General features: G+C 44.8%; 1 protein-coding gene across 1 annotated transcript; it reads left to right on the top strand.

Moving 5' to 3' along the window:
* The first annotated feature begins 418 nt into the window (after positions 1–418).
* LOC147285962 (disease resistance protein RPV1-like) lies at positions 419–21,517 on the top strand. The gene is made up of 8 exons (XM_086239311.1): positions 419–551; positions 12,868–13,207; positions 13,451–14,464; positions 17,821–17,908; positions 18,010–18,441; positions 18,519–18,739; positions 19,893–20,349; positions 20,431–21,517. Exons 1-8 carry the CDS (start codon positions 419–421, stop codon positions 21,013–21,015), a joined length of 3,270 nt encoding a protein of 1,089 aa, XP_086095437.1. The 3' UTR covers positions 21,016–21,517.
* The last annotated feature ends 1,357 nt before the right edge of the window (positions 21,518–22,874 follow it).

Raw genomic sequence — 22,874 nt, 5'->3', positions numbered from 1 at the left:
TTAGTATAGTTCAATCTAATCTTCATGAATATATGCAAACAGCCAAAATAATAGGAAAAGCCAAGAAAATGACAATGTAAATTGCTAAAATCATCAAAAACCAGGAGAAATTGCTGACTTGCAATTTTTTATGCCATTCCTAAATTCCAAAGAATCCATCAGAAACTGAACATCAAACAAGAAAGAAATTAAGCAACAAATCTAAAATTATCCAATGAATTCCCAATTGTCCGGAATATTATTCATCAAAACACATGATTCTAAAATTATCTTTTGGCAGGATCCTCTTGGTGCTGAAAATAGTAAAAATCATCTTGGCGACTAGCTTGTCCATCCATTCCCACTTTTCTTATCAATAATACAAACACAAACTGCATATACATTTCAATAAACTCTGCATTTACAAACATAAACACAAATGGATGCTTCCTCCTCAAACAGGTGTAGATATCATGCATTCTTGAGTTTTAGAAGCGAAGACACACGCAAGGGTTTTACTGATCATCTCTACAGAGCTTTGGAGGGGGCAGGAATCCACACCTTTAGAGATGATGATTGTTTATGGATAAACCCACACTGATCCAACAGCCAACCATGGCTGGACATGTGACCGGTCAAACCCAACTTCAGTGTTTGACTTCTCAGTGGTCAAACTTTGACCTCCACATCATCACACAGCTCGGCACTCCCTCTGTCAGCTCAGGTCGAATCACCACGACGAGTCCTCCGTGCTCGGTCCGACCCGAACCGATGATCTCCTAAAGGATTGAATGTTCATCTTTCCATGGTCATCCCGGTTCGGCTCGGCTCGGCGCCGAGGGAACATCCTTTCGAGTTCTAGCGACGACCGGTTACGACTCGAAGGGGGCACTACCTACTGGATCGGCTCGGTTGGGAATTCCATGTCCGATCCGATCACACATGAACTTCATGTATACACATAAGGATATGCATTCGGGTCGGCTCGGCTTCCCGCCGCCCTTCCAAGGAAGATCACGTTGGAACGAACCGCCATACTTAAATGCACCTGACAAGATCTTCTGACATATGGGACTTCCCAGCTCACATTCATGACTACTGAGGTAGTTCACCTGAATCTTCCATACTTGCATGCAATGCAGCATTGAATGCAAAGGAGGTGGGTAGCTGTGCATGCCACTGTTCACGACCGAACGCGTGGATCTTTCTCAACCAGCCAACCACATGCAGGTAACTTACTCATCACAACCTCCTTTGCCTATATATACCAACTTATATGCACAAAATCAGGGATCGAATCTATCAACCCTTCACCAGAAAATACCTACACAAAACTCTCACTCACCCCAAGAGCATACCCAACTTGTTGAGGATAAACCCAGAACATTTACCTTGTTCTTCCCATTCTCCTAAGTTCATCCCTTGTTCTTCCTCACCTATTTTCAAACACCATCAAACACACATCACTGACTTCATCATCAGAGTGTGTTTGGCTGGTACCACACCGGTCCATCTCCTTTGATCTTGTTTCTCTTACAGGAAGATCTCACGTCACCATCCAGCAAGGCTTCGGATCAGTCAAGTCACCATTTCTAAGTTGTTGCATTTATCTTACGGAAATTTGCATCAACAGATTGGCGCCGTCTGTGGGAAGATCGTCTTCAGCTGTTGTGTTCATCACCACAAGTGCTAAGTTTCTTCCTCCAAACAAGTCATCATGACTACCATCTTTCGTGACAGCAGTTCTTCTACAGGAGCGTCCCAGAATGATGAACAACATCAGCCTGAGACACCTGAGAAGACAAGGGGAGCACAGCTTCCTAGAACACCGAAATCCAAAGGCCCTTCAAAAATCAGGGCTGCTCACAAACTCCTTAGGGAGAACCAACGACATCTGACCGCTAAGAATGCACTTCTCAAACAGAATAATGAGCTGCTCGCAAAACAAGCCGAACTGGCCGAGGAACTTGCGCGTCATCGCGCTCAGCTCGAGAACAGCGGAAGATCGAATTTCCGATCGCTTCGAACCCGAACCGAGCAGGAGGCCCTTTCGCCATCTCCTTCTCGGCAGAGCACTCCGGTCGAGCCGGACGGTCAGCCCCCTCAGCAGGATGCGGATTGCACCTTTTCGGGCTTCGAGAACATGCCCCCGGCCGAACAGGCCGAGTTCTTGAACGCCCACCGTCTCCTTCAGCAAAAGCAGGCGGCCTTCAGGAAACACTCTCCCAAGGGTTTGGGGGGAAACCGTGTCGATCCGAACACAAGTCAACGACCTCCAGCCCGATTCAGATTGGGGGCTATCAGTCCAACCGGTTCGACTGAACCCAGGGTATCAATCAGGAACAGGCTCGGGCCTACCACCAGCCAAGATCCTTCCCCGTCAGGAACTCGTTCAGGGAGACGATCCGCGAATGACCGGCTCGGATCTATCATGATCATGTCCGACCGGCGTCCGGTGGGCGAGAGGATCACTCGTCAGCCGGCGAACGAGAGACTCGGTAACCGGACCGAGTGCTCAGGGGAGACTGCGGCCGAGCCGACCACACCCAATGTGGAAAATCTTGTCCGGACTTTGGTCCAAAGCCAAATTTGGAGTGTCCACGATCGGCTCGGCCAAGTCGAGGTCTCCAGGGGGTGCACCGGTAGAACTGATCATGGGGAAGAACTCCCCTTCCCGTACACCAGCAGGATCATGGATGCTGAGGTCTCCAGGGATACCAAACCCCCCAAGATGGATCAGTATGACAGGACTAAGGATCCCTACGATCATCTTGACAGCTTCAGATACGCCATAGAGGCCCGCCAGGCATCTGAGGCCACGAAGTGCAGAATCTTCCCTTCAACCTTGAAGGGATCGGCTCGGGGATGGTTTCGAACTCTCCAGCCGAACTCCATCGACTCTTTCTCCGACCTCCGGAGGGCCTTCCTGACGAGATATCGGGTTGTATCCGAACGACTCTACAACTTGAACGATATGTCACTCATCAAACAACAGGAAAGGGAGAGTTTCAAAACTTATCTGATCCGCTTCAACATCGAGTATACGAAGTGTGACGATTACGACGATAGATCGGCTAAAAATGCTCTTATGCAAGGTCTGCTCGCCGGGGGACTTCGCTCCTATCTGATGAGGAACCCTCCTTCCACCTATGATGAGCTTTCTGCCGAAGCCACCAAATTGGCGCGGGCAGAAGAGTGGGATGCTCAAGTGGAGGCCTTGAATTCCAAGCCGACCTCGGCCAAAAGAAAGGAAGGGGAAGTCGCAAACCCAAAGCCTCAGGTCCAAACCAAGAAATTCCGGACTGAGGAACCGCGCCAACTTCTGGGCAAGGGGCCCAAATTTGTCCAGTACACGGAGTACACCCCTCTCAACGCCGGTCTGGAGACAATCTTCTCCAAGATCAAGGATCAACTCCCAGCTGCAAGGGAGATCAAGGGACCACCCCCAGATCAGATCAAGGATGGCGTCTTCTGCAAGTACCATTCCAATCATGGTCATGTCACGGGTGACGGCTACGCCCTCCGCGACGGAATTGAGACTCTTGCCCAGGCGGGTAAGATCAACCAATTCCTTGCCGGCGGGCCTAGGGTACCCAAGGCCGCACTGAAGAAGCCCACCAACACCATCGACGTCCGGGACGCCGCCATAGGATCGATCGGCGGAGGCCCAACCTTCGTGGGAAGCTCGAACCGATCCCAGAAAGAGTACGTCAGACAGGCGGCTCATGCTCACGAGTCCTTGTCGATCCAAGCGGGTCAGCCCAGCACTTCCAAAAGACAACGGAAAGACTGGGCACCGGTCACCTTCGAGCCAAACGAGGTGAACGGGATCATATTCCCACATTACGATCCGGTGGTCATAGTGGCTAAGGTGGCCGGAACCACCATCGCGCGTTCCTTCATCCATAGGGAAAGTTCAGTCAACATCCTCTACCATTCTGCATTCGAGCAGATGGGCATTGGCGAGGACAAGTTAGAAGCTGATACGCCAGCCTTGATCGGGTTCGGGGGAGAAGTGGTTCAACCACTCGGACACATCTACCATCCCCTTTCGCTCGGGAAGGGGCCAGTCAAGAAAACCTACATGACATACTTCATCGTTGTCAAGTGACCATCAGCCTATAACATTATCCTGGGCAGACCGGCCCTGGTCGACCTCGACTGCATAGTCCACTACGCCAACCTCCTTATCAAGTGTCCAATGGGCGATGACTGCATCGTCATTCAGGGAGACGAGTGTTCAGCTCGATCCTGCTACGCCACCTCTATCAGGCAGAAGGGTCAACCGCCAAAGTCCCAGGAGCTGGACTCCATTGCTGATTCCGGCAGGTGGCCGAGGGCGGAGACTTTCGACTTCACGGCCGAGCCGAACTCGGACTCTCGCCCCCTCCCGACCGAAGCCTGGGAAGAAGTGCCGATCTCAGGAGACACCCCAGATCGGCTCGTCTGAATAGGAACCCAGCTCAGCCCAGAACAGCTATCGGCCATACTCGACTTCCTCCGCGCTAATGCGGAGGTGTTCGCCTGGTCTTACGATGACATGCCAGACATATCGTCTGACGTGATCACCCACAGGCTGAACATCGACCCGGGATGCAAACTGGTCCGTCAGAAGAGGAGGTCGTATGATCCGGTCAGGTATGCAGCCATGGCTGAAGAGGTGACCAAGTTGCAAAACAACGGGCTCATCTGGGAAGTCAATTATCCCAATTGGCTTGCCAACGTGGTCATGGTGAAGAAGAGCAACGGGAAATGGAGGATGTGTGTGGACTTCACCGACCTGAACAAGGCATGTCCCAAGGACAGTTTCCCGCTACCCAGGATAGATCAGCTTGTCGATGCGACGGCGGGACATAGGCTCCTCAGCTTCATGGATGCCTATTTTGGGTATAATCAGATCTTAATGCACAAACCTGACCAGGAAAACACATCATTCATAACCGATCGCGGCATGTACTGCTATAAAGTCATGCCCTTCAGTCTCAAAAATGCTGGAGCCACTACCAAAGGCTGGTCAACCACATGTTCAGATCTTCCATAGGCAAATCCGTGGAGGTCTATGTGGACGACATACTGGTCAAAAGCATTAAGGCGGACGACCACGTCAAGGACCTCTCAGACATGTTCGGAGTCCTGAAGGAGTATCAGATGCGGCTGAACCCAGCCAAATGTGTCTTTGGGGTTCGGTCAGGAAAGTTCCTTGGCTACCTGGTCAGCCAACGGGGGATCGAGGCCAATCCGGAGAAAATCCAAGCCTTGATTAATATGAGGTCCCCAAAGACACGCAAGGAAATCCAGAGTTTGACTGGAAGAGTCGCTGCCCTGAACCGGTTCATCTCAAAATCCACTGACCGGTGCCTCCCTTTCTTCAAGGCTTTGAAGGGAGCAGGGAAGGGCATAGAATGGACCTCCCAATGCGAGCAGGCCTTTCAAGATCTGAAAAGGCATATGGGGGAACCTCCAATCTTATCCAAACCAGAGGAAGGTGAAGAACTTTTTCTCTACCTCTCCGTATCTGATTCGGCTCTCAGCTCGGTTCTGGTGAGAGAGGTCGGCGGGGTACAGCATCCGGTCTTCTACACGAGCCGAGCCCTCGCGTTCCAGTCACTGCCCTGAACCGGTTCATCTCAAAATCCACTGACCGGTGCCTCCCTTTCTTCAAGGCTTTGAAGGGAGCAGGGAAGGGCATAGAATGGACCTCCCAATGCGAGCAGGCCTTTCAAGATCTGAAAAGGCATATGGGGGAACCTCCAATCTTATCCAAACCAGAGGAAGGTGAAGAACTTTTTCTCTACCTCTCCGTATCTGATTCGGCTCTCAGCTCGGTTCTGGTGAGAGAGGTCGGCGGGGTACAGCATCCGGTCTTCTACACGAGCCGAGCCCTCGCCGACGCCGAGACCAGATATCCAAGATTCGAGAAGATGGCCCTCGCCCTGGTCAGCTCAGCTCGGAAACTAAGGCCCTATTTCCAGGCTCACTCAATCGTCGTCTTGACCGATCAGCCACTCAGGCAAATCCTGGCCAAACCCGAGACTTCGGGTCGGCTCATAAAGTGGTCAATCGAGCTTGGCGAGTTTGACATCACTTACCGTCCCAGTACAGCCATCAAGGGCCAGGCCATGTCAAACTTCATCTGTGAATCCACCACCACAACGGAAGATCCACCATACGCCGACGCTACACCAACTGCGTCCGATCCGAACACAAACGGCGAACGTAGCCAGGCTGATCTCCTCACCTGGACCCTCTACGTGGACGGATCTGCCAACGCAATGGGAAGTGGAGCCGGGCTTGTTTTGATCTCCCCAGAACAAATCGTGATGGAGTATGTTTTTCGCTTCTGGTTTCAAGCATCTAACAATGAAGCAGACTATGAGGCACTCATCGCCGGGCTCAGATTGGCAAAAGAGCTCGGCGCGGTCAGACTGAACATCTTCAGTGACTCCCAACTCATCGTCAATCAGATACTGGGAGAATATGAGACTCGAGAACCTAACATGACTGCCTACCTCGAGAAGACTCGCTCGCTGCTCGAGAGCTTCCAGGAGTACAAACTGTCCCAAATTCCGAGGGCATAAAACTGCAGAGCTGATGCCTTGGCACGCTTGGCCTCAGCCACAGATACCGGATCTGCTAGGCATGTCCCAGTTGAAATCCTGGATAGGCCTAGCACTGCCGAGGAAGGAGCTGCCATCATGCAGACCGAGACCAAGCCGAACTGGATGACGCCGATCATCAACTACTTGGTCTCCGGGACCCTCCCCCCGGAGAGGGACAAGGCACGTCTCATCAAGACTAGGTCGGCTCGGTTCAGCATAATCGATGGTCGGCTCTACAAGAGGAGCTTCCCCTACCCTACTTACGATGCGTCACCCCCCAAGAAGGTCAGGACGTACTGAGAGAAATCCATGAGGGGATATGCGGAAACCATTCTGGAGGAAGAGCCCTCGCCTACAAGACGATCAGACAGGGTTACTTCTGGCCTACACTGAACAAGGACGCAGATCATCTCTCTCGCGCTTGTGTCAAATGCCAGCAGTTTACCACGGTCTCCCATCAACCTCCTCAATTGCTGACCTCTATATCCAGTCCTTGGCCATTCGCGCAGTGGGGACTCGATCTGATCGGCCCTATGCCGAAGGTGAAGGGGCAAGTCACAATGGCCGTAGTAGCAGTCGACTACTTCACAAAATGGGCCGAAGCTGAACCCTTAGCCACCACTACAGCCGAGCAGATGGAAACCTTCGTCTGGAAGAACATCATATGCCGGTTCGGCATGCCGCACACTATCATCGCGGACAATGGCAAGCAATTCGACTGTAAGAAGTTCAGAAGTTTTTGTTCACGTCTGAACATCAACTTGCGCTTTACCGCCCCTTACCATCCGCAATCAAACGGATAGGTCGAGGCCATCAACAAGATCATCATGAAGACCTTGAAGACCAAGCTCGATAATGCTAAGGGAAATTGGCCTGAACTCTTACCAGAGGTATTATGGTCCTACCGAACTTCTTATCGCAATTCCACGAAGGAAACACCTTATTCATTGGCGTTCGAAACCGATGCTGTTGTTCCGGTCGAGATGGAGACTCCTTCATTCCGAACCGGAACATACAACTCGGAGACCAATGACACTGGACAAAAGGGTCAAACCCAGAAGCTTCAGATTGGGCAGTCTCGTCATGAAGAAGAACCCTCTCGCCATTAAAGAGAGCTCATTTGATTCGAACTTGACCAGACCCTATAGAATCACAGGCATAGTCAAGCCTGTCACTTACAACTTGGCCACTCTGGCTGGGAAGCCTCTCAAGCATAGCTGGAACGCTGAACACTTGAAGACTTATTATCAGTGAAATGTAGTTAGGATCGGGGACTGTCCGACCTAACATTTGTTCCAATCAATGAAAGGATGAACACATTTTTGACTCATCTTTTTCTCATTTTTCGAAGCAAACACTGGGGACTCTACTCCTATACACTTCCAACAAAGAGGAAAGATCTAAGTGTTTCCTTCGAAAAAATAATAAACTCATGTGTCGAGCTGAAGTGCCATTTTCGGCCTGATGCTCGGCATATTACAAACTTATCAGGTCTATAAACTCATGTGTCGAGCTGAAGTGCCATTTTCGGCCTCCATATTACAGACTCATCAGGTCTATAAACTCATGTGCCGAGCTGAAGTGCCATTTTCGATCCGATGCTCGGCATATTACAGACTTATCAGGTCTATAAACTCATGTGTCGAGCTGGCGCGCCACTTTCGGCCCGATGCTCGACATATTACAGACTTATCAGGTCTATAAACCCCTGTGCCGAGCTGGCGCACCATTTTCGGCCCGATGCTCGGCATAGTACAGACTTATCAGGTCTATAAAAATCCTTGTCCGAGCCGAAGTGACTTTCTACAGTCCTAACGTTCAACAGGATATTTCTAAAAGAAAAATATACCCTCAAACTCAAGCTTTCATCGCGCATGCCGAGCCAATCTGAAAGTAAGTTTGGATATTTTTCTCAAAAACAAAATTCCTAATATTTTAATGGGTATATCAGGCCCATTTGGGATCATTAGGGTTTTCAAATTCCTACTTATCTTCATTATGCTTATCAGGCTGATCCGAAGACAAGTTGTAATTTATCATTACAGTTTATTCCATTGCGATCATCAAGTCGAGCCGATCTCAAAATGCCTTTGTTTTTATCATGATTGTTACTTTTATCATTTTCTTATTCATGTGTTACTTGTTATGTCTTTAGTTTCATCCTTGAGCTGAACTGACAACAACTTGTTTCATAAAGAAAATACTGAATAGATTAATAACATGACGAGCCAAAAAACAAATTGTTCCAAAATCAACCAAACCAGAGCCACAAATCGGCTCGGGAACAAAAAACATAACAAAAACAGCAAAAACATAAGTATCATGCAGATCGCTCGGCAGGCCCCTCCAGGATCGACTCAGTGGACTCCTCGGGCGTCTTCTCCCCGAGCTGCACCACCTCGACCCCACCGATCTGCATCTCAGCGTTGGGATCGGATTCGGGGACTGGGGGAATCGGGGTAGGCTCACATTCAGGCAACGGGGGATCCTCCGGAGTCGGCTCGGCCACAAACACGACCACCTCGGCAGGAGCTTGGCGATCGGGAGGGGGAAGCTCTTCCTGCTGACATTCCTGGGTGTCTTCCTCGCCGTCAGACTCGCCGAGGAATGACACACCCTAGTCCGGCCTTTTCAACCGGATCTCCTCCAGAAGCTCCTGATACCCCTCAAATTGGGCATCAACAAGTGCCTGGACGCTCGGCAGCCCAGCTTGACGCCGAGACTCGACGGCTCTCTGCTCGGCAGCCTCGACGTCTCGTTGGAGCTCGTCAATGAACTGGCCCAGGTTGGCCACTTTCTGCTCTGACTCCAGGAGCTCCTTCTCGAGCCGAGCTACCTCCACCTCCCGCTCGGCTAACTTGGTCCGTAGACCGGGGGACCGATTGCACTCTGCCTTGACCTCCCTCTCGGCCTCGGCCAGCTTCTCCCTCAGCTCGCCGTTCCTCTCTCGAAGCCTCCTCATCTTCGCCTCGGCGTCGACGGTGGCTTGGGCTGCTTCAAATTGCCTGAGGGCAAGCTGCAAAACAGAGAAATTGTTAGTCCGAGCCGATCAGAAAAAGCGTAAAAACCAAGATCAAAAATACTTACCACCATGGCTTGGCAAGAGACGTTCAATGCCTTGCTGCTGAAGCTCGGCGTCTCCTGACAGGCCCAGAGCCCCTCCACTATCTTCGGCGTGACCACGCATTTGAAGCCGGTCACGAACGGCTAGATGGAGGAGTCCACCTCCACCGTCTTCATGGAGGCCGAGCCAGACACTTCGGCATTGGCACCACCGAGCTCGGCCCGGGTCCTCTTCTCTCCGTGCCGATCTGGCCTCGGCACAGAAGGCCCAGGTTGTGTTGCCGCGACGGCAGGCACGGGGATCGGCTCGGCGGGGGCCCGACCTGCAGACTTCCTTTGGGCGCTCCTCTCCGCCTTCCTCCTCAGCCGGGCCTCCAGATCGGCGGAACTCATCCCCTTCTTGGTCCTCGGATTCCACCTGGGTACAAACCAGGAGATCCCGCTCGACCTGATTTGGGTTTTCCCGAGCAGAAACTTCGTGGACAGGTATTCTGCTGGCGAGTCCCTGATCGCGGCGATCTGGTCCCTGAGCTCGCCCCGAAGCTTGTACTTGCCCCAGCTAACTACAAAAATGAAACAGAAGGAGTTTGCCTCAAAAAAAAAAAAATAATAATATACATACACAAGTCTCTTTCGGATCGGCTCTCCTAGATATCCAATGCCCACCTGGAATCCTAAAGGCTCTGGGGACGCGAGCCGGAGGAGGACTATTCGGATCGGCGAACTCCCAATCCCCAGAAACGAAGAAGTATCTCCTCTTCCAAGTCTTCTGGGAAGAAGGATTCCTGGTGGACAACGGCCCCGAGTAGGCCTGGAGGTTGTAGAAGCCGAGCTCGGTCTTCTGCTTCGACCTCAATGCATAGGAGCAGAACAGAATGTCCTTGTCTGGCACACACTTGTGCACCTTGTGCCACAAGATATGCATAGACAGGATGATCCTGTATACATTAGGATTAAGCTGGTGCGGCGCTGCGCCGATCATGGCCAGCCAATCCTGCAGGAAGGGATGCAGAGGAAGCCGAACCCCATTCTCAAACATTTCGGGGTACATGGTCACCCATCCCTTGGGGGTCGGCTCGGCTTCTCTCCCTCGGTCGGCAGCCTTGTCAGCACGGACTCGGGGATGGCGTACTGAACCCTCAGATCCTTAAGATGAAACTCGATTATCTCATTGGGAATCTGGTCGGCCTTCCACGCCAACTCCTCGTAGAAGTCCGGATCGATCGGACTCCCCATCACCGATCCGAGCCGAGCCGAAGTCGACGCCTCGTGACCCCTGTCCCTTTCTTCCGAGCCTGAGGTGAGCCTCCTCGGAACACTGGCGCTCGGTTCGGCGTCTACATCCTCCTCATCGCCCCGGGGTTGGCGCACTTCGCCCGAGTTACGATCTAAGGTCGAGATGACCTCGTTCAGCTCTTCGGACAGATTATCCCAATCTGCCTCACCCCCTGGTGGGCTCCGGCTCAGCTCGGCCTTGCTGTCCCCTTCAAAAGCGCCCCCCGAGCCGAGCCGACCGCTCGAATCAGTGGTTGACATCACAAACACTTTTCTGTTTTCTCTCTCTTACCTTTTTGAATCAAAAAGTGCCTTTTTCAAGAACACTCAAGAACACACCCAGAAAACCTGAAAAATGCAAAACTCAGAAAATGGACAGAATCACTTATTGGTTTTTGTCCGGCCAAACTATCCGCCCCCTATCCACTCGGAACCACCTCGCCAACAACCGTGCCTAGTCAAAATCACGGTCGGACCACCACCCAAATTGCAGGAAGAGGAGGAAATTTGCGGGGAGAGAGAGAGACTTGCAGGGAGAGAGAGAGTTTCAGAAACTGAAAAGTTGAAAATGAGAGGGAAGAAAGAGAAAGAAGCCCTTTTATATCCCCATGCAAACTGATCCTGACCCTCCAAAAATGGCACTTCAGATCCCAGATCATGCCACCTGTCAACATTCAAAATACCCATAAATGAGGTGACCCTTACGTTCCCCCATGCAGACACCAAACGTCCATTCGCCTGTCCCCGAGATATTTTTGCCAAGCATAAGTCATCACTTGTTCGTATCCTCGGGAATATAGACCTGTCCGGTTCGGCTCGGATCGGGCAACATATCATCTTTGGGAAGGCCACCACACTTCAACTTCCAATCCACCACTGTCCGCTCGGATCGAAAGCTGGGGGACTCCTGTTTGTGGATAAACCCACACCGATCCAACAGTCAACCATGGCTGGACACGTGGCCGGTCAAACCCAACTTCAGTGTTTGACTTCTCAGTGGTCAAACTTTGACCTCCAAATCATCACACAGCGCGGCACTCCCTCTATCAGCTCAGGTCGGATCACCACGACGAGTCCTCTGTGCTCGGTCCGACCCGAACCGATGATCTCCCAAAGGATTAAATGTTCATCTTTCCATGGTCATCCCGGTTCGGCTCGGCTCGGCACCGAGGGAACATCCTTTCTAGTTCTAGCGACGACCGGTTACGACTCGAAGGGGGCACTACCTACTGGATCAGCTCGGTTGGGAATTCCATGTCCGATCCGATCACACATGAACTTCATGTATACACATAAGGATATGCATTCGGGTCGGCTCGGCTTCCCGCCGCCTTTCCAAGGAAGATCACGTTGGGACGAACCGCAATACTTAAATGCACCTGACAAGATCTTCTGACATATGGGACTTCCCAGCTCACATTCATGACTACTGAGGTAGTTCACCTGAATCTTTCATACTTGCATTGAATGCAAAGGAGGTGGGTAGCTGTGCATGCCACTGTTCACGACCGAACGCGTGGATCTTTCTCAACCAGCCAACCATATGCAGGTAACTTACTCATCACAACCTCCTTTGTCTATATATACCAACTTATATGCACAAAATCAAGGATCGAATCTATCAACCCTTCACCAGAAAATACCTACACAAAACTCTCACTCACCCCAAGAGCATACCCAACTTGTTGAGGATAAACCCAGAACATTTACCTTGTTCTTCCCATTCTCCTAAGTTCATCCCTTGTTCTTCCTCACCTATTTTCAAACACCATCAAACACACATCACTGACTTCATCATCGGAGTGTGTTTGGCTGGTACCACACCGGTCTATCTCCTTTGATCTTGTTTCTCTTACAGGAAGATCTCACGTCACCATCCAGCAAGGCTTCGGATCAACCAAGTCACCATTTCTAAGTTGTTGCAACTATCTTACGGAAATTTGCATCAACAATGATGAAATTGAAAGAGGAGAAGAAATCAAGGCTGAGCTGCAGAAAGCCATACAAGAGTCACGAGTATCCATAGTTGTGTTTTCCAAGGACTACGCTTCCTCAACATCCTGCTTGGACGAATTTGCCATGATCATGAAACGCAGAACAACTGATGGCCACATGGTCGTGCCAGTTTTCTATCATGTGGATCCATCCCATGTCCGGAAGCAAACTGGGAGTTTTGCAGATGCATTTGGTAGACATGAACAGCGCTTCAAGGAGGAGATGGACAAGGTGGAAGATTGGAGAAGAGCTCTTAGAAGTGTTGCAGATCTGGGCGGGATCGTTTTAGGAGATGGGTAATAATTTCACTCCCAAAAGCTTCTCACTTTAAATGTTGGAATTTGGTTCAATCTTCTTTATTTGGACAACATTTTATTAAAATTTAAGATTCATTTGTTCATATCTTATATATACTCAATATTAGTAAGTGGGTATAATCATTCATTTCAACTTGATATTATCATCAATTGTACCCTTCTATACAGAAGTTAAATTTGTTTTTTTCTTTATATATGATGATATCAGTAATATATTTATAGGTACGAGGGGCAATTTATTCAAGATCTTGTTGAGGAGGTTGGAAATAAACTGGATCACAAAGCATTATATGTTGCACCCTTTGTGGTCGGAATGGATGATCGTGTGAAAGGCATAAACATGTGGTTGAAAGATGGATCGAATGATGTTGGTGTAGCTATGATCTGTGGGATGGGCGGAATTGGCAAGACCACCATTGCCAAAGCTGCTTATAACCAAAACTTCAATAGATTTCAAGGCAGCAGCTTTCTTGCAGATTTAAATAGAGAAAGGTCAGGAAAACTTAGTGATTTGATTCGCTTGCAAAGACAACTTCTTTTAGATATCCAAAAGGGGAAAACAAGGAAAATATACAGCACAGATGAAGGAATGAGAAAGATCAAATCTGCTGTATATGGCAAAAGACTTCTTATTGTTGTTGATGATGTAGACCACTCAAACCAATTCAATGCAATTCTTCGAATGCGGAACTGGCTGCACCCAGGAAGTAAAATTATCGTTACAACTAGACGTGAAAATTTGTTAAATTCTAGTGAAACTTGCGAAATGTTTAAGGTTCAAGGATTGGATAAATATCAATCACTTGAGCTTTTCAGTTGGCATACCTTCAGACAAACCCATCCTATTGAAAGCTACATAGAGCTTTCAAGATCTGTAGTACAACACTGTGATGGGCTGCCATTAGCTCTTGAACTTCTGGGATCTTCTCTATCTGGAAAAGGTGCAGATGTATGGGAAGATAAATTGAAGAAGTTAGAAGTGATTCCTCATGGAGAAATTCAAAAAGTTCTTAGAACAAGCTATGATTGTCTACAAGATGATCATGACAAAGATTTATTCCTTCACATAGCTTGTTTCTTCATAGGAAGGAAGAAGGATTATACAATTACAATACCGGACAACTTAGATTTTCACACAAGGATTGGAATTCAAAATCTAGTTGATAGATGTCTAGTGCAAATCAGTTATGAGAATAAGTTGGTCATGCATCAATTACTTAGTGATATGGGAAGGGGAATTACACTACAACAAAAGAGGCTTATAATAGCATTTAATTATAGCATTTTTTTTAAAGTGCTATTGTATGTAATATAATTATAGCATTACTTTTTAAAAACGCTATGGGTAATGAAAGCTGCTGCGTGGCAAAGGAAAATTTGGGCATAGGCATGTTTGGTTTTATTTATTTATTTTTTTCAAAACTCTGAAGGAGAACAGAGAAAGTCCATCTCTTCACTTTCTTACTTTCTCACCCCTCAGTTGTCACTGCCTCTCTCTCTAGCAGCCCTTTCTCCCTCTCCGGATCCACTCTCTCTCGCCTCCCTCTCGCCACCATCGCGTCCTCTCGTCACCATCTCGCCACCATCGCGTCCTCTCGTCACCATCTCGCCACCATCACGTCCTCTCGTCACCCTCTCGCTACCCTCTAGCCATCGTCGCTTCTTCTCGCCACCCTCTTTCCACCGTCGCCTCTCTCTTTCTCACCTATCACTCTCACTCAGTCACCCATCGCCAATTTAAGAAGGTAATTTTTATTTAGGGTTTCTATTTAGAGATTTAGGATTTAGAGTTTCGAATCCCAGGGTCACCAGTACACTTGGTTGCTCTAGCAGGTACTTTGCTTTTTACATTCTTACATTTTCTAATCCAGGGTCACACTTGGTTTCGAATCCCAGGGTCACCATCACACTTGTTTCTGGACAAATTTCAGGTTGTTTTCTTGCATAGAATCTGAGGGGGAAGGGGAAAGTGAGCATTTTGTAATTTTCTTTTTTAGCTGTTTGTTGTGAAGCTGAATAGTTATATGTTTGCTTTGATAATTTGATGAGTTTTTGGGTGGATTATATCTTAGGCTAAACCGATTTGAATGAGAATTTGTATGGTTATGTGTGTACTTAGTTGCTTATTTTTGGAAATGTTTCGTAGGTTGTGGAGAGGGGAGGATTGATATCAAAGTCTGGAAAAGTGCGTGGTGATAGTGGGCTAGCTAATTTCTAGAAGTAAATGATCAATGGGAGACAAACTTGGGAGTAATGCTCATGGTTTTCTCCGAACAAGCGGTACCTTGCCCTGCTTCTTTTTAAACTTTACCTAGCTTATCAAGTTAGTATTTGGTCATATATGCTTTTAGCTTTAGTTTTTTTTTGAATTCATTCATAGTTCTTAGTTAAAATTTTTTAAATTCACTCACAATGTTGTTGTGTATCTTGTGAGTGATTTTTTTAAATTCACTGACTAAATCAAGATATGGGTTAGGAAAACTTTGATAATTTTTGTGGGGTTTTCTTTTTCTCTATCACTGCTTATTATAGCCTATGTTGTTATATTGTATTACTAGTGTAATTGCAAAGTTCTTTTTCTTGCTTCGTGACTGCAGTTTTATCAAGATATGCTAATAGGGAAGGTTAATGTTGATTGATATAACATGTGTTGATTTAGCTAGCTCAAGCACTTGTTTTGATTTTGCTAGCTCAAGTACTTGATTTCTTGTGTAGCTTCTTGTATGCTAACATCGTGATCTCAATTTCCTTCCAATAGAATGAAAAATCCTACAGTATTACCTATTATATCTCATGGCATTCTGCTAATTAGTTATGTTGTCCAAAAAAATATGAAAGTTGAGTTTATCCATTTCATTTTCTTCACATGTGTCTTATGTAACCATTTGAAAGTACATACATCTGTTCTTTGAGAATTTAGAAACTCTATTTTTATTATTGGGTGGTTTTATTTTGTTACAGCTGAGGTTGTGGCAGCAGCATGGCTTGGCCGAGGACTTTCTTGTGTGTGCACAGAGAAGAGAGAATGATGCTTGTCCTTCCTTTGATTTAACCCCTGTCCAGGTTAAATATCATAATTAATATCAATTCTGTTTTTACTATGTTATAAGTCATACTTTATGTTTTCTACAAGCTTCCATTCATTTAATTAGTATGCTTTTCTTTGTTAAAATATTAAAATAAGTCTGGCAATCTGCAAAGCTTTACTTTGTAGATATAGCAAGTATCCTAATAATCCTATGCTAGCTTCACGTGTCCGTACAAGAATTGGTAGAATATTTCAACATGAACGACTATCAGGAATTGGTAGAATATTCCCTTCTTTCAACATGAAACTTATATTGAAATGGGTTATTGAGGTGGGGTGCATGTATCTGTAGGTTGGCTAGCTGGTGCAGAAAGTGTATATATTTGAAACCAAAATTGGAGAAGTTGGCCGCTGATTACTATCCAAGGTTAGTTTGGCACTTAATTGACCCTTTGTCTAATTTAAAACAGGGTCATTGGAATGCTTAATTTATGCAGCCCTTACTATGCTTGTAGTGGTCTGGTCAATTTGATTAAATTAATAAAGAGCATTGAGACTTTTCTTTCCTTTGTAATACTTGGTGCGCTACAACTACAATCAAAATCTTAATTTAGAACTATTATAAAAAGCTATTCATCCGAATCATTTTTCACTTCATAATAAAACATTGCCTGATATAGAAACTCTTTTACAGGGGTGGAATGCATTTCATGGCATCCAATAATGACTGTGGTATAAGAGAATATGACATGGAAAAGTTTCAGCTTTTGAATCACTTTCTATTCCCTTGGCCAGTGAATGTAAGTCATCTTAAGCACTTTATTGAATATTGTGGATTTGTGGGTTTCTGTATTTTAACTTATACATATTTGTCTTTACCCTTCAACTTTCTATATTCATGCATTGAAGAGTACTATGGCTGATATATTGGCAATTGTTGAGATGTCAACTTGGAAGTCAAGCTCGATCTCTCTTTAATTCTTCTTTGGTTCAATTCTTTTGGTTTTGTTCAAGAGGACTTTTTATAGGTCAATTCTTTGGGGTGACCTATATATTGTCCCTTGTTTGGATGCTGCCTTGTCTAATCTGACTTTTCAATGCAGTTTTTTATGGGAAAAAAATAATGGGTTGTTTTATCTACCTTGAAAAGTATATTAGTTATTTGAATGTCTTCCAAATATGTTATATATATATATATATTTATTAGTTGGTCATGAACCTTGTGTATGAAATTGAAGGTTGGCCAAATTGGAAAAATATTCTATTAGTTAATTAAATATGAAGTAGATATGGGCCAACACAGTTCATTTTAAATACCACAAAAATAGCATTTTAAAAATGCTATTGCATATCTTTCTATAGCATTTTAAAAATGCTATTATATAGATTTTTTATAGCGTTTCAAAAACGCTATAGAAAGGAATTTTTTTATAGCGTTCTAAAAACGCTATAATAAGTCTTGGGTCTATTATAACGTCGGCTGACATAGCGTTTTCAATAACGCTATAAAAGGGCTTTTATAGCGTTTTTTGAGTGCTATAAAAGCCCTTTTGTGTTCTAGTGATATTATTCGTGAGGAATCATTTGACCCTAGAAAACGTAGTAGGGTGTGGCATCATAAAGAAGCGTCTAATGTTTTGAGAAAGTTAACTGTAAGAAACAAATATACTCCTTATGTTTGTCTATTAATTGGTTTTTGTGTTATGCATTTTTTATAACTTGTTACTAACCCAGTGTTCTCATGTGTTGGCAGGGTACTGAAACTATTAAGGGCTTCATGCTCAATGTTCCTTTGTTGATGGAAGATGAGTCTACTGAGTCAATATTTGGTAGATGTAACAAAAAACGATGCCATGTTGAAGATTCTGGTGGAAATTCTTTAAGGCGACGCAGCCTTGATTTCTTCTCCTGGAAATCAATCAACTTTTCCTCAACCAATTCAGGTCTTCCAGCAAATGAGGTGGACTTTAGTACAGAGGCATTTAGAAGGATGCACAATCTTGAAATTCTCCTGCTCAATAATGTAAAAATCAGTGGAAGCTATGAAGATTTTCCAAAACATTTAGTATGGTTGTCTTGGCAAGGATTCCATTCAAAATCAGTACCAGCCAATTTTTATTTGGAAAAACTAGTTGGTCTTGAGTTGCAGAATAGCTGCCTGGAATATGTTTGGAAGGGAACCAGGGTATGGTACTAATTTTAACTCCACTCTCTCTCTCTCTCTCTCTCACTAGTTATACTAATTATATCTCTTTTAAACAGTTTCTTCCAAGTCTGAAGATCCTTAATCTCAGTCATTCACATGGCCTTGTCACAACCTCTAACTTGTCAGGCCTCCCTAGGCTTGAGAGATTAATTCTTAAAGATTGTATAAATTTGGCTGAGGTTGATGAATCCATTGGAAAGCTAAAGAAACTTGTGTCCTTGAATCTTGAAGGCTGCAAAAATCTCATAAAACTACCAAGAAGTATTGCAGAACCCTCGTAATGATTCCAGACCTCCCAACAAGTTTAGAGAAATTGAGAGCAAAATCTTGCACATCATTGAAAATAGTAGGCAATTTACCAGATGAGTGTTTGGCCTTATCATCACCTATGTTTCCGAGATGCAAGAGATTAGTTGAAGTTCAAAGCAGGTTCAATATATATAAAACCGTTGAGAAGTGTTGACATAGAAATGATCAAAGATATGGGCTTGTTCAATTTGGAATCCATTGGGAGCACTGATGAGGTCCTAATGTACAACTTGGCCACATTTACAAGCATGAAGGGTCCCCTCCAGGTTCTCTATGTCTCTCAAGTTGTTATTATTATGATTTTTATAGCTTGTTATAATAGAAGTGATGTGCATGAAACTGCAGGGAGTGTATGAACGTGGCATATTTAGCATTTTCCTTCCTGGACACAACATCCCAGAATGGTACATGTACAAGGGTGACTCTGAGTTGTCTATTACTCTACCTTCACACCCCCATAATCTCAAGATCCGAGGCTTAAATGTATGTGTTGTTTATTCACCGCTACGAAAAGGATTTGTACATCTTCAAGTCAGTAATGATAGCAAGGGTCTTACGTGGACCTACTTTCCAATCACATGGGCTTGTTCCGAAGAGCATAGTGATGGTACATTTCTATGGCTAAGCCGTTGGATGTTTCATTAACTGCAAATTTCAAAATAAAGGAGATTGGAATCCAGCTTGTGTATGAGCAGGATATAGCAATCCAACCAGAAAGAGCTTATTGGAGGCAGAATATCGACGTCGACGGTGATGAAGATATGTCAGTAACACTGTCAGCTTCAAATATTTATCAAGTCCACTATATTCTATGTAATTACGTATGACAATCTAGAAAAACAAATCAAGAAATAACTTCAAAACTGCTTCACATTATTAAACACTAGTTCATTGGCACACGCTTATGCACAACTAATTAAATTTTTACATGCAAATTAGATGACTCAGATAAAATAAAAAAATAAATGTATAATTAATAACTGGTAGTATGTTAGTTCTTTATTTTGAATATGTTGGTCATGGTTCCTCTTTTTTAAGAACATATTCTTTCTTCTTCTTTTTTTAATAATGCTAAAATAGATTGCAATTAATTTACCATTGCGAAATAACTTTGGAGGAAGCCTAAATCCGGGTCACTGTAATCTAACAGAGATTCCAAATGACATTTGTAGTCTATCCTCATTGAAGTATTTGGATCTAAGAGGAAACCCAATTATTAGCCTGCCAGTAAACATGAGCAGTCTTATTAAGCTCGAGGTCCTTCTATTAAATAATTGCACAAATCTCATAATGCTTCCAGAGCTCCCTCCATGTTTAGCGGAATTGCGACCAAGATATTGTGCATCATTAAAAAGAGTAAAAAGTTTACCAAATGCTTGCATATCATGGAGATTAGAGGTTTGGGGATGCAAGAGATTAGTTGAAGTTCAAAGCTTGTTCAAAATAAAACCGTTGAGAAGCGTTGACATAAAAATGATAAAAGATATGGGCCTGTTCAATTTGGAATCCGTTGGGAGCACTGATGAGGTCGAAATGTTCAGCCGATTGACACATACAACCATGAAGGGTCCCCTCCAGGTTCTTTCTCTGTCTCTCAAGTAGTTATTATTATGATTTGTATAGCTTGTTATAATATAAGTGATGTGCATGAAAATGCAGGGAGTGTATGAATGTGGCATATTTAGCACTTTCCTTTATGGAAACAAGATCCCAGAGTGGTACATCTACAGGAGCAAGGGTGACTCCGTGTTGTCTATTACTCTACCTTCACATCTTAATCTCAAGATCCAAGGCTTAAATGCATGTGTTGTTTATTCACAAAAAAATATTTATGATGGATCTCTGTTTCTTAAAGTCAGTAATGATACCAAGGGTCTCATGTGGGCCTATTCCCCAGTCACAATGGCTGTTAGCGAAGAGAATACAGATGTGTTATGGCTAAGCCATTGGCTGTTTGGAGATGATGAATTGGATGGTGGGAACAAATTACGTGTTTCATTAAATCCGAAGATTAAGGAGTTCGGAATCCAACTTGTGTACAAGCAGGAAAATCAGGGTGTCCTGTCAAATGGTAATGATATAGTAATCCAACCAGAAAGAGCTTATTGGAGGCAGAATGTCGATGTTGCTGAGGATGTGTCACTGTCAGCATCAAAGTATCAGTTTCGGACAGGCCAGTACCTTCTGTTTAATCAAGGTTTCGGGAACTCATCTGTTAAGACTAATAGTGTATTTAAGCACTGAGCAAAAAAAATATTCAAAAGAATCTTTCCTGTTCAAAAGACTAGCGTCCATCCAACAGCTCAAGCATTAATTTTCTTTGGAGAGTTTCATTTTCTGCCTTTCTGGTTTGTTTTTCTGTTTACATCATGTATATCTCAACGTTTATTAGATTTATTATTTCTTCAAATCATTCTTGTTTGATGTACAATATATCTTATTTGAAAACTACTGAGAGAAGGAATGTAGCCATGCCTGATATTTCAACAATAGAAACAACATAATTTATGGGCTGAGCCGCTTTGGAGTGCTGTGTTTTGCATGGTAGGTACACTTGGATGGATCGGGGCTTCTCTTGTGCTTGCTTACTGGTTAGTACTGTCTCAATCTTGTCTTCATGCTGTCTTGTGTGAAAAGGCTTCAAGGCTTCTCTTGTGCTTGGTTAGAACAAAACGCTAGATCCACTAAATATTAGTGGGGGCTGGGGGCTCACTTTTGTATAAACCTCTTACATTGTTTGTTATTATTTCCAAAATGGGGTCTAGCACTTTGGGTTTGTGGCAGCGCCACATTGATCTTCAACCTCAACATACTCTCACTAAACCTAAGTAAGAACATGTCAAGATCGAAGATCAATGTAAGAATTTAAAATTAAAAACAAACTAACTCCAAAACAGTGGGGAATAGTTTTTTCATTTTTCATAAAAATAATCTGAGTGTACCGAAAATGGAAACTTTGTAAAATAGTGAGCTTTTAGATATTCTCCTTTCAAGATAAATCAATTTCCAAAAATAAAGACAAACCCTTTGTTTTAGAATCAGTAAACAAAACATCGAATAAGAAATTGAAATCCAATTGAAAGTGAAAACTTTAATTTAAATCCTAATTTTGGTGTAAACAAAACAACATCTCAAGGTATCACATAATGAGTAAGTAATTGAGCTGTATTAATCCTTAAATAATCAATTCCACAAAATCCTCAACTAAAATATAAAAAGATAGTTAAAAAAATGGATAGTAACAAACTCATCAATAATTGGGTCATCATCTTCATCACTTGAGTATTCGGATGTGGGCAGTGTTGGTATGCTATTTCTTGGTAAATTCTCTCTACTTCCAAACCTTCATCCATCGCTCTCCGAAACGTCTATGAAGCTAACCATTCTTTTGTAGGGGTGAGCATCACCAAAACAACTGATCACACACTCAACTAGTCCAACAAAACTCAATCATTTCAATACAAACAATTCAATAACAAGTAGGGTATATCAATGGCTTAAGCCTTTGCCAAAATGGCCTATGCCCAAACAAATAATTTAATAATTAAATGGTAACCTATTTAAAACATTTATATGGAAACCAAATCATTCTTTCTTTGAAATATAAGCATATTCATTTTCAAAGATCGAAACCACAATTATACAAGCATAAGTTTAGTCAATTTCAATGCTCAAAAACACAATTACACATACATCAAGTGTTCGTATGACTAATCATATGGGCATAACGACAAGTCACATAAGGCTTAACATCATGTCATTTGGGCCTAGGCCTAGAGGATAAGCCCTTCCTAAGTTCTTGGGCTCCGACTTCTTAGGCCCAAAGACGAAGTCCTTCCTGGGCTCCTGGGCTCCTAGCCCCTGACCTCTTAGGCTCCGGCCCCCTAGGCTTCGGCCTCCCAGGCTCCGGCCTCATAGGCTCCAGCCTCCTAGGTCCTGACCTCCTAGGTTCCGGCCTCTCAAGCTCTAGCCTCCTAGGCCCCGACCCGTGTCGACTCATTCGGATCCACGAAACAGGTGACACGTGACGCTCCTACAGTGTGAGTCATTACAAGGGACACGTGTCATCACCAAATTGGTTGACACTCTTCCAAAAGTACTAT

Source organism: Dryas octopetala, chromosome 4 (genome assembly GCF_963921425.1).
Source record: "Dryas octopetala chromosome 4, drDryOcto1.1, whole genome shotgun sequence".
Lineage (NCBI taxonomy): Eukaryota > Viridiplantae > Streptophyta > Magnoliopsida > Rosales > Rosaceae > Dryas > Dryas octopetala.
This window is presented reverse-complemented; position numbering and strand designations above follow the sequence as displayed.

Bases quoted from the DNA above. Each gene is read 5' to 3' on its own strand.
- LOC147285962 (XM_086239311.1), top strand. From the start codon at position 419: ATGGATGCTTCCTCCTCAAACAGGTGTAGATATCATGCATTCTTGAGT. The intron at 552-12,867 runs ATGATTGTTTAT...TTTGCATCAACA, and splicing joins AATCCACACCTTTAGAGATG to ATGATGAAATTGAAAGAGGA. The intron at 17,909-18,009 runs GTAAGAAACAAA...ATGTGTTGGCAG, and splicing joins ATGTTTTGAGAAAGTTAACT to GGTACTGAAACTATTAAGGG.